The 13083-nt window shown below is 33.3% G+C and overlaps 1 protein-coding gene across 1 annotated transcript; it reads left to right on the top strand.

Annotated features, from left to right (window-relative positions):
- Positions 1-3532: 3532 nt before the first annotated feature.
- LOC21410463 (cytochrome P450 94B3) lies at positions 3533-5366 on the top strand. Its single transcript, XM_010112903.2, has one exon. The coding sequence runs from the start codon at positions 3666-3668 to the stop codon at positions 5187-5189; it is 1524 nt and encodes a 507-aa protein (XP_010111205.1). The 5' UTR covers positions 3533-3665; the 3' UTR covers positions 5190-5366.
- Positions 5367-13083: the final 7717 nt, after the last annotated feature.

The following is a 13083-nucleotide window of genomic DNA, read 5'->3' as shown; positions in this document are numbered from 1 at the left end:
ACAATGAAAACAATTTTGATTGTACTTTTTCTCTCTCTTCAATTTCAAGCTTAAAAAATGTCATAATGTCTTCATTTTAATTCTAGTTGAGATGTGTTTTTTTAATATGTTCATAATGAAGAGATGAACAAATCTCCATCCATATTGCATATTTTTAGATGTCATTTACAATGAGATTTTATAAGATTTGTTACAAAAATCTAATAACAATTTTCAACACTTTATACTAACACAGCCTGAATTTTATTCTCAATTTAAATTACAATTTATTTGCAAATTTGAACACCGTTTTGAATCACAATTCAATGCACCACAATTCAAATCACCACAACTCATACTAAATCAACAATTTGAATGGTTGAACCAAATAATGCCTTAGACATTTTGAGATCAATAAAGGATTATTTATCTATTTCATATATTAAGTATTGTCCTCTTTACGCTCGTATTAGGTGAATGTATTATAAACAAACTTGAAATCTGAGACTGTCACTCTAAATCTTTAGATCATGCATATAATGTGAAGAATATACGGAAGACGTGAATCTAAAGATGATAGTCTAAATTATTTGATCTACAATTAAGGAAATAAAGTTGTGCGTTTTATTCATGTTAAGATTGTAATATTGGTATAAATAGTGGTTTTTTATTGGAGTGGTAATGGAACAGAAGATAAATATAATCAAGAAGGCAAAACCGAACTTAATTTTAAGTCGATTATAGAATCCTATAGGGATGATGCACAGCATAATAAATTGGAGCTTTTGAAATATACTGTACAGAACGAAAGTGCAGTTCTATTCGTGAGTGAATAAGTTTTGCCATAATTACAGAAGCTTGATCTACACATGTCCATTGGGTCCTTCTGCTATGTCATACGCTTTCTTGATAAAGTAAGGTGTGTTTTAAAAATATTGGTAACTTATGTTATTTCTGCACTTGTTTATAAACCAGATGAAACTAATTTATGAGAAATTTATCGGATGAATTAATTGTTTAAATTAATTCAAGTTAATTGGTTGAATTAATAAAAAAATTTAATTAATTCAAGAACAATTTATCGGTTGAATTAGTAATTTAAATTAATTTAAGCTAAATTGGTTTAATTAATGGTTTTGTTTTTATTTGATATTAGAATGTATATATATATATATATATATATACACACACAATTGTATTAATCAAATAAGTTGTACATTGGATTATTTGAATTAAAACTAGAGTTGTAAATGTAAATCTCATAATTAAATGAATGAGCAAAACAATGCTAGAAAACATTGTGTCTGGTTAACCAGCAGGATAACCAGACGCGTTTCCGTAAAATGAATTATGTTTGTGTTTCAGTTTACCGGACTTGTGATGCAACAGAATTGATAGATAAGAATTTTACCAGCCTGGACGACAGAAGAGACATGCAATTCCAAATCTACCTAAACAAACTCTATAAAGGAAAAATCTCCAAATTAGAGAGAACGCTTAACTTTAGAATTCAATATCTCAATTATCCAAGTCTAAGCATTAGATATGGGTAAAGTGACTATTTATAGTCCATATACAAAACGTTAACAAAATAGCCACTAAAATAAACGACAAACTAAAACCAAGTAAAGCTAATTTATTAAACGATTACTATATCTAAAACTCCTTACATCATTTCACCCTTGCCAATGAAAAGAACTCGACGTCAAATTCGACAGGATCACTTGGAAAGCAACGTGATGTAGCGAGCGAAACTAATGGTAGCAAAAGACTCCCACTTAGATTTGTGCGAGTGGAAGACCTCAACTGAGTAGCTCCTTCGTATCACATCCAACACCCACAAAGGTACCAAAGGAATGGACCAACAAAATACTGAGAAAATCCAAATCGATCGCTGTTGACCTCACCTTCCTTCCTTTGTTTTAAATTTCTCAAATTGAACGCCTAGTGTACCAACAAGGTGTTCAAAAAGAGACAATTGGTTCACTAACAAATCTCCAAAATTAGCTCTTTCACTTGACGGCTTGCGAGGTTGTTCTCCAATTGTATTTATTTCTTTATCAACAAATTCGTTGGTTCACTTTGAGCTCCAACATCAATTTGAACCTTAATTTGTTCACTCTAACTCTTTAATTGTAACCACATCGAAAATGATCTGAAGTTTCCTCTTGAATAATGTCCCCACATTTAGCAATATCATCTCTTAATGTGACACAAAATGCATTTTTATTGTCTTCAAAATCAAACCAATCTCTTACAAATTGCATCATATGAAAGAGGGTTATTGCTTTACCTTTGAAAGAGGGTCGTGATTTATGATTCTCATTTGAGGCCATTTGCTTACTGGAACTAAAAATCAGATTTGCTCCACTTAATTAGTTGGGCTCATTAATTGGAGTTAGAGTAAACTGTGTACTGGACTTCGTAACTTGTATTGGGCCTTTTTATTCTCGGGCTAGGTCAATATTAGCGAGCCCAATGGAGAGACTTTGATTTGTTTTTTTGTAGTGTTAATTAAACTCTCATTTAACAATTAGGAGAATACTTTTGTATGGTACAATATATTTTTTGAGTAGTGGAGAGTTCTGGCCGAGCATGGATCTTTATTAAGTTCCCTAAGATTTTCACACAAATTTTTTTGGATTTAATATTTAATAGCTCAGAGTAATCCATAAGGATTTCCTACCAATGGCGAAGACAGGGGGCAGGACACCATGGCCCCCCTAGCTTTTTTTTTTTTTTTTGTTCCTTCTAATATAGTTGTTTTGATGTTAATATAGTAGGTATGTACACTTGACCCCTTTAAATTAATAGTCTCTGCATTTCAGTTTTTTTTTTTTTTTGCATTTTTTTATTTATAATTACATATAAACTACATGTGATATGTTTTCCTACTTAGATATAATATCGATGCATTCATGTATCAATATGTTATGAATTAATTTAATAAATAAAAATTGTTACATATATATATATATACACATGTTAGTATAATCTTAATAAAAAAAATACCTCTTACTAATAAATCCTAACTCCGTCACTGCTTCCTACTACAAAAGTCAAGTTCCTTAACAACTAAGAATAACCAGATTTCAATTACTAATATGTTTTTTTTCCGCATTTTCCCAAACAATACTCGAATCTAATTCTAAGTTAAATGTCACCTCTCAAAGCAGATAATCAAAATCTGAACGAAACATCAATAATAAGTAATTACTAGCTAGTGTGTTAGCAAAATTAATAACCACTATTATTATCCTCAATTTTTGTTTTCTGTCACCTAATTATGTGATCGGTGGTAATTTTTCCCTCCTTTTTTCTTGTGAATAATTAACCATGACATTGATGGTCGCTATTACATATATACACATATATTATATATCTAAAGCAAAAAAATCGGAAAAAAAAAAAAAAAAAAAAAGAACAACAAAGAAAAAAAAATGAAAAAAAGACTCATTGAAGGTGGGGAAAGGAGGAAAAACTCCTTGCGAAACCTTTCGCACATTCGCTTTCACGTGTGAAATATTTCGCAACATTAAAGGGAGAAACGGCCTCTGCCCTTTATGTTAGGTATAAGATGTATATATATAGCTACTTCAAGATCAACTAAGCAAGTATCAGCCTTCGTGCAAAAAAAAATAAAAATAAAAAATAAGCAAGCATCAGCCTAGTACAAGTTCACAACTATGGATCTCTTATCTCTCCAGTCTGTCCTTCTCCTTGTCCTCTCTCTCATTACCCTCTACCTTCAATACTACTTGTCCTTGAAAAAACGACAAACCAAAACAGGCTTCAAAATCTACCCCATCGTCGGGACCCTACCGGGATTCGTCGCCAACCGCAACCGGTACCTGGAATGGAGCACCAAAGTCCTCGCTGGCTGCCCCTCCTATACAACTACCTTCAGCCGTCCGTACAAGTTAAACGGCATTCTCACGGCGAATCCGTCGAACGTGGAGCACATGCTCAAGACCAACTTCGATAACTACCCAAAAGGAGAGCGATTCATCACCAATCTCTCCGAACTCCTCGGCGACGGAATTTTCAACGCCGATGGCGAGCTGTGGAGGAAGCAAAGGAAGACAGCTAGCTACGAGTTCAACACCAGGTCCCTTAGAAACTTCGTCATGCGAAACGTCGTCGTCGAAATTCAGACGAGGCTTGTTCCGCTTCTACACAAAGCCTCAGACACAAATCAGGTATTAGATTTGCAAGATATTCTGGAGAGATTCGCCTTTGATAACGTTTGCAAGTTGGCCTTTAATTTCGATCCGGCTTGTCTCGCCTTCGATCGAACTTCCGGCGCCGGCAAAGAGTTCATGAAGGCTTTCGAAGAAGCGGCGACGCTTAGCTGTGGAAGGTTCTTCTACGCTATACCTTCTATGTGGAAGCTCAAGAGATTCTTCAACGTTGGATCAGAGCGACGGCTAAGAGAATCTATATCCGCCGTCCATAAATTTACGGACGGTATCATACGGTCGAGAATGGAAACGAAGGTAGAAGCGAACGCGGAGGATTTGCTTTCCCGGTTCATAGAGAACGACGAGAACTCGGCGGAGTTTCTCCGAGACATCGCGATTAGCTTCATCCTCGCGGGGCGAGATACGACGTCGTCGGCTCTGACATGGTTCTTTTGGCTCTTATCGTCAAGACCGGACGTAAAAGCAAAGATCTTGGAAGAGCTCGAAGAAATTCGGACAAGAACCGGGAAAAAAACCGGCGATACATACGACATTGAGGATATCCGAGACATGCATTATTTGCAAGCGGCGATATCGGAGTCCATGAGGCTTTACCCGCCGGTACCGATAGATTCAAAGGTGTGTTTGAAAGAGGATGTAATGCCTGACGGGACATTTGTGGGGAAACATTGGGTAGTCGTGTATAATTCCTACGCAATGGGGAGAATGGAGGGCATTTGGGGAAAAGACTGCCGAGAGTATTGGCCGGAGCGGTGGCTCGAAGGCGGCGTGTGCCGGCAAGAGAGCCCGTTTAGGTTTCCGGTGTTTCATGGCGGGCCTAGGATGTGCCTAGGAAAGGACATGGCTTATATTCAGATGAAGTCGATTGTAGCATCTTTGATTGAGAGGTTTGAGATTGACGTATTGGATAAGGACACGTGTCCGGAGTATGTTATGGCTCTTACACTCAGGATGAAGGGTGGGCTACATGTTAGGGTAAGGAAAAGTTTACTGGGTCATGAGTACTAGTAATACTGGTTTTCTTTTTTCGTGTCAATTGGTTCTGTGTAATAATGCATATCATAAAGAGTTTTGATAATTTATGAACATGACGAATATGCATGGCATCTTCTTGATTTAGCAGACGATCTTAGAAATGCTGCTTTTGAAGGATAATTTGGTTTACAGACACGCACTTTAATTTGAGACCCAGTACGTATGATAAAAGAAACTAAATAATTTATGTTTATATATATATATATATATATATATATATAATGCGTAACTTTTTTTTCTTTCAAGAAAGCATATGAAAATAGTACCTACTTTTTCTTTTGTCTTTAAAATAAAAAGAAATTATTAATTTTATTTTTTATTTTTATATATTCTCACTTACTCGGTACAGATTCTGAGGGTTTGTTGTAATGTTCTCTTATGAATTCCATTGTCCATTGGCAAAATGGTATTGATTTTTTTTTTCTTGATTATTAATATTTCCAACTTCGAAAACAAGTGACTTCAAGAAAACATCCTAAATCATGATTACGTTTTAGATAGCTTTTAGATTAAATCATCCTAAGTCATATACCTTTTAGATTATGGACGGAATTAGCACGTGTATAACTTGTTAGTTATTTATAAAGAGCATAAATTAGAATCTTCAAGCAAAAATAATAATAATAATAATAATAATAATAATAATAATAATACCTCGTCTAATTTCAATATATATCACGGAAAAGAATGTAAACAGAGAGAGTAAAAAATTCTACAATGTAGATACTTTAATAGGGACGTAAATGTTGCTTGTAATGGAACTTCAAAACTTAAAAATAGTATTTCTCACTCTTCTAATTTCATCAGCACAAGGGTCTAATTTAAAGTAATTTTCAAATGACATGAAATAAATGGAAAATGCTGTAAATACGGAAAAGGTAAGCATGAGCTTAAAAACTAGGTCATCCCAGTTTTATTGTCTAGATGCAATAAACAGATGTAATGGCAGTTTGGCATTACTGTACTGTTAAAAATATTTGTTATGGCTTGTTGTTAGTTAGAAGTTATTGTGACAAAAAATATGTAGGTATTTGGTAAACTTTTTGTTAAAATTCTGTGAATATCAGAAATAGAAATTTAAGTGTTTGTAAATTATATAAAAAATTATTGTGGAAATGTATATAACTAAAATAGACAATCTTTAGCACACATTAATAATTACTTTTATTTCGATTTTTATAGTCAGTATTCATAATATTTTACACCAAAATACTTAAAAAATATATAATTTTAATTTTTTCATTTAAAATATTTCTAAAAATTAAACTACTTTTATCCAAGGGAAAAATTATCCCTCCACTAAATTTCTTATTTTTGTTGTTATTTTTAAGTATTGTAATAATTATTGAGAATATTTGATTAAAATTTAGCATAATATATTATTAAAGATTTGCAATTTTTAAATAACTGTTTATAAATATGTATTTTTTAATTTGGTATGGAAAAATAAAATAGATAGATTGACAAGTTTTATTATTAAGGTTATCTTAGTAAATTTGGATAATGATAGAAAAAGTTGCTTTGTAAAATTAAGCCTATACATGTTTTTCAAATTCTTCTATTTGACAATATGTTTTAAAAGATGCTGAAAAAAAATAAAATTTACCTAACATCTTAATCTGTCATGACTTCAAGAGTAAAAGTAGGCAATTTCCAAATATATTTCATATTTCATCTCAGGGTCTCATTTAAGTAATTTTATTAATTGACGCTCTCTCTCTCATTGAGTTGGTCCCATAAGAGCCTTCAACATAACTCAAATATGTTCTTTCATTGTGTGGACCAACGAAGTTCTTTTCTTTGGTGAGGAAATTCATACGCAAGATATTAAAAGTAGAGATGCCAATTGGGTTGGGTGACCCATCAAGCATCATGATACGGTATGAAAATATTTGGGTTGGGCACAACATGAGGTACGAATTATAATAGGCCGGACTAAACATGACACGAGGTTGTGGGCCGGACTAAACACGACATGAGATGGTGGGCCGTGCTGGGCTCATAGTTTTTAGCACGTGAGTCTGCCACGACACGACACGACGATAAGCACAAGCACGGTACGAGCACAACACGAGCACGACACTAACATGGCACGACCCATTGAACACGATGGGCCGGCACGACAAATATAATTTTTTTCTTCTTATTGATAATTTTACGTTATTGTTACAATTTACATATTTGTAAATAATTTTAAAAAAATTATATATCTGCATAAAAAAATTAATTCATTTGACCTTAAAAAAATTAAATTATTTACATTAATTTTCATCATTTTAACATTGACAATAATTAACAAAAATTATTATATTATAATTAATTAAAATATCATACTTTAATAAAATATACCCTTTATATATTGATCAATTAATATAGCATTCCTTAATAAATTTTAGCCGTTGGCTATGTTTATTACTTTTGACAATTACAAATTTACATTCTCAAATCTATTAACGTAAAAATTTATTTATGAATTAGTACTTATAATGGCATCAAGTTTTTTTCTTTATTTTTCTTAGTAATAGCATATGAAATTATATTTTTATTTGAATTATTTTTTATTTGAAAATTCTTAGAAAATAATTTTAAACGACTCAGTGGTTCAATGGGCCGGTCCAAAAATCAATTGTGCTAAGCACGATAAAGGCACGAGCACAAGCAATGGCACGACACGAGCACAAGCATGTATGGGCCTGGGTCCATGGGCCAGGCCGAGCCTATGATTTTTAATCTTAGACTAGCACAAGCACGGCACGAAGTTTCGATAGGCCAGGCCAAGCACGATGAGCCTAACCGATCATGGGTCGGGTTGGCACAGTACGACACAATTGACATCTCTAATTAAAAGTGAGCAACAATAATTTTCCACCCTTCAATTTACACACCATCTCATTTTAATTCTTTACTTTAATATTATCTCCCTATCTCTCCCTATTTTTCCTTTCTGGTTTTTTTTTCTTACAGTTGGAACTTTAGGCATGAACCTCTTTTCCATACGTAAAGAAAATATACTATTATATTTTTCAAGATAACTAGAGGACATTTACTGCTAAAAAATTTACTATTACATTCCTAAATAGAATTGTCAAAAGAATGTAAATTTACTATTAATTTTTTTTATTACAATAAATGTCCTTTTAAAAAAAAGTAATAGTAAATTTCTTTATGCATGAGAAAAGACTTCATGCCTAAGCTTTCAACAAAAAATAGAGAAATAATATTAAAGTAAGGAATCAAAATGAAATAGTGGTTGTCAAAGGAGAAAAGAAATGACCAATAATTAATAAATTCATTGTAATAGTAAGGGTAATTTTGGAACAAAATGGGTATGTAAAATGTAAATTTAAAAAAGAGTTGTGTATTTAAAAGGGGTGTGGATAGAACCATCCTTTTCTTAATTGTGTTCTTTTTAATACAAAAGTGGGAGTAGAAAAAACGCAACTGTGACTCAAAACTATGAATCTGGTAAAATTCTTTTTCAAAACGGTTAATACAAAAGGTACAATTCATTTTCGAGATTTTGTAAATAATTCTCTATATTTTTCATTAAATTTCTCCATATTTTATTTGTTTAATTCTCAAAACTTTAAAGTTTTTATTAGTATTTTGTGTTTTGTAGGTGTTTGGAATCAAAAGAATGGAGAAATATTTTTACTTGGAGACTTTTCGGAATCAAGGTGGACGCCAAAATGAAGAAAATATAAATCCTCGTTCACTTTGCGGATTCGAGTTTTCAATTCGAGCTGAGATGTGACATTTTCTAAGAGCTTTTTACTGTAGCAGAAAAAGTTACATATAACATTTTCTGAGAGCTTTTTACTGTCGAAACTTAAAACTGAAAACTTGAATCGGTGAAATGAACGAGGCCTATAAAGTATCTTTGGAAAAGAAAGGAAAAGAGAAGAATTAGAAAAATTTCATGCCATCTGGTTGTGCCAGCCATGCGCCCGTGTAGGGTACAGGCGCACCAGTCCGTGCACGCAGTAGCAGGTAGGCCATCCAAGCGCGCAGCTCAGCTGTGCACCCAGGCAGAGCTAGACCTGAGCGGGAGAAAGCTCCGATTTGACTCTCAATTTAACCTTATTTAGCCTCAACGTAGAAACCTATAAATAGGGACTTTGGGATTGTATTAAGAGTCGATTCTCATAATTTTTCAACCTCCTTTTGGAGAGAAAATGAGAGAGAAGAAGGAGGTTTTCTTCAAAAATGCAAGAGAAATTCATTCGCATGAATATTTTTCCAAGAATTATCAAGAGTTTTTCTTCTTTTCTTCTTTCTTTGAACTCCAGATGTTTTTCATTTATAATTATTATTATTATTATTTGCTTTTTTTTCAATTATGTTAGGCTAGATTTTCTTTTGGTTAAGGATGATGCTAAAACCCAAGACATGAAATTATTTGTTTAAATAATTTCTTATTATTTTCTAATTTCTCAATAAAAATCGTCTATGTTCTTCCGAATTAATTGTTTATGATTATTTTCTTATTTTATTTGGGTGTGCAACTATTTAGGATTTAAAAATTATCTATTGCTAGATTAGTAATTCTTTATCAGTAATTGTCTTGAGTTTCTAATTATCAGTAGTGAATTGTGATCAATAATTGCAGGAGGTTTTTATTCGATTGCATGAAGAGCATAACCTAAGTTGTATGTTCCAAGCTTGTGTATTTATTGCCTAGGTCAACCTATATTTCTCATCGTAATGCTTCTTTTGAATTGAATCTAGAGAGCGTGTTCCAGGTTAAATTGATAGAAAGAGAATTAAATAAATAGCTTATTTTATTTAACGACAAACTAAGAAAAGATTGGGATAGCAGAGCTTATTGTTATCTACTGTTGGTGGTTTCTATAAGAAAATTGAGAATTTTATCATTCATTCATCATAAATTCATTGTCGAAAAATGGAGATTGATCTTTTCACCATCTTTTTATTATTGATTGTTTTTATTATTTAATTTCAAAAATTGTTTCTTTTAGTTTTTTATATAATTTTATTTAATTTATTTAATCAACCAAATCCCCCTTTTATTTATTTCATTTATTTACATAATTTATAGCATATTAATTAAGATCAATCCTCTACGGGACTGACCCTAAATCCCCTTTTATTTATTTCTTTTATTTACATAATTTATAGCATATTAATTAAGATCAATCTTCTGCGGAACTGATCCTTACTCACTACTAAACTTGATAATGATAATATAAGTAAGGTTAAATTTGATATCTGCGAGGAAATCCATCAATTAATTAAAATTTTTGTAAGTATGATGACTGTAGGGGTGATTTTCGTAGTCAATTTGTATTTGCGGTAATAATCAATTCGGTAGTTATTAGACTTTGATCCTTTTGTCTAAGATTGATTTAGTGGAGAGACAAAAAAGTAAAATACGGAAAATAAATAAAAATACACAAATTTATAATTGTTCACCCTTTTATATGAGATTACGTCCATTGTAGTGCTTTGGGTTTTCATTAGGTAGAGAGAAAGTAGTACTCTTTTATAGCCAGGTGTCCACTGCTCCTAGTTTCCCGATTATAGCAAGTTTCCTTATTTAGAATATATTAGACTTCACAGATCTTGTATTTTGTCAACTTTTCTTGTAGAATACGAATCCTCTATGATATAGATTACCTTTATTGCGATTTGATAAATGCTGGAATGTAATATTTCACGAAAGATTCTTGAAATATTTTAAGGATCAACATACTCCTCTGCTCTGTCACGTGTGCTTTGGTCGTTCTGGGTTGATCTCATATTCTTAGTTGTTTCATTCTGAGAGGTCTTCTTGCTTAATGATCTTTAAGTTTTGTCGAGTCGAGTTGACACATGGACAATAGGGATTGAGTGACAACAATGACCAAAATTGATATGTGTTGATACCTGAAGTCATACCAAGCCCATTAAGGGTTCAGACCTATTAAGGATTCAGGCTCAATCCTTTAGCATGACGTAATTGGGCTCATTTCGTGGATCCAAGTCACGCTCGGAGAACTCACGTGAGTTGTGGTTTGGTGGATCATGAGTGATCACATATGCCAATTTGTCCTTAATTTGACCCAATTTGAAACCCGCTTGGGGGGTTTTTCAGAATTAGTCAAAGTAAGCATGAATGGATGATGGAGGATTCAACCCAAAAAGCCTTCCTCTTGTCTTTGGATGTCCAAAATCCTTTATTTCAGCTCTTAAAAGGACCCAAGCTTAATGCTTCAGAAATTTTCTCGAACTCAAAGACCTGAGAAATCCATTAGTTTTGGCTCATTCAAATGCTTTTCACGTGACCAAACATGCCTCTCGGAGCACTTCACGTGTCAGGCATGCTCTTTTCCATATCAGGTTGTCCATTCGGAGCACTCTTGCACATTCAAAGCAACCTGGTGTGAAAGCAATCTATTGTTAGAGTAAGTACAATGGCTGCTTAGTCATTCTCATACAAACAACCTCTAACGAAGGTCTGACATGCAGTCAGACCACCCAAAAAGGAACATCTTCAGGGCACTTGTTTGAGTTAAACACTTTTGGAGATTTCACGTCTGAAGTTACTTCTTGTTAGCCCAAAATCCGGAACTTGGCCTCCAAGTATTTCCACTTCTAAGGTGTCATTTTGCCTCCTCCGACAAGGTAGCTAGGATTTAGCTCCAAACGAAATGACTTGTGCCTCACTTCATCAGAGCGCCGCCGGAGCAAGTTCCAGAAGCTTTCCATCCCATTTTCGGTGAGTCTCTTTGTCAAACTCGGAAAGCTATCTGACACCTTTCCCCCGAATGGGATTGCTCCAACAGCCCGCCGCCATTTCCTCCATTCCGCCATTTCCTCCATTCCAGAACCTTCCATTCCATTTCCGGACCATCTCTTTTTCAAACTAAGAAATGCCTTTGATGGCCTTCCTCCAAACAAAAATGAGTGTTCAGACGTACGTCAGAGCAGCTGTCAAGCACTCTCATCTCCTCCTATAAATACCCCCTTACTCTATTCATTTCAACACACCATATCAACACATCAAGTCTCAGTATCACTCTCTTAAGTACTGAAACTCTTGAGAATTCACTCCAAATTCTCTTTTCTCTAACTGTTTTCTTTAGGTCTTTTGCGACAAAGACTTGAAGTCTTCTTCAAGTTCTTGAGGAACTTCACAGTTTCTAAGTGTTGACTGTTGGGAATAGTGTCCTAGAAGCATGAGATGTAATAGGATATTTATTATTTATTTAATAAAAGAGTTTATTCATTATTTTATGTACATATATTTATGAATATTTTATGAATATCAATGAAAATTCCATGGTTATTTATGTAACCTTAAACATTGTATATAAGTGTTATATACGAGAGGATAATGTTTAAGGACAATAATCAAAAAGCAATGTTCATAATGAATTTAATTAAAGTTCGGAATCTTTAATTAAAACATTATTAATACATGTCATTCCCATTAAGAATGGAACCGTGTTATCCGCACTGTTAATATGGTGAGATATTGAATGAGTGTTTTTCGCATAATGAGATTATGTGGAACAAGGACACAGACACAATATGAATTTCTAATAATTCCGTTAAGTATAGAAATTCTAATTGACTCTACCGATGGTCATATATAGGATGATCTTAATCCTGAGTTCTTAACAGACTCCTATTTAGGGATTTGTGTCTTTTGATTTACTCGGTACGGATTCTGAGATCCTGAATCCTATTCCTTGTATTTTGGAGACATGATGAAGTAGGTAGCCGGGAATGATATTACACGAGATGGAATCCATTCCTTCTTAAGAAAGAAATAGATAAATAATTCTCTTGAGGGTTGATTCGGTACTTGGACCAATAGGAGCTCAGATTCATGAATGTGTTTTATGAATCACTGTCCATTAGA

This window comes from Morus notabilis, unplaced genomic scaffold (assembly GCF_000414095.1).
Source record: "Morus notabilis unplaced genomic scaffold, ASM41409v2 Scaffold78, whole genome shotgun sequence".
In the NCBI taxonomy this organism is placed as follows: Eukaryota; Viridiplantae; Streptophyta; class Magnoliopsida; order Rosales; family Moraceae; genus Morus; species Morus notabilis.
The sequence above is the reverse complement of the archived record's forward strand: the minus strand, read 5'-3'. Positions and strand labels throughout refer to the sequence as shown.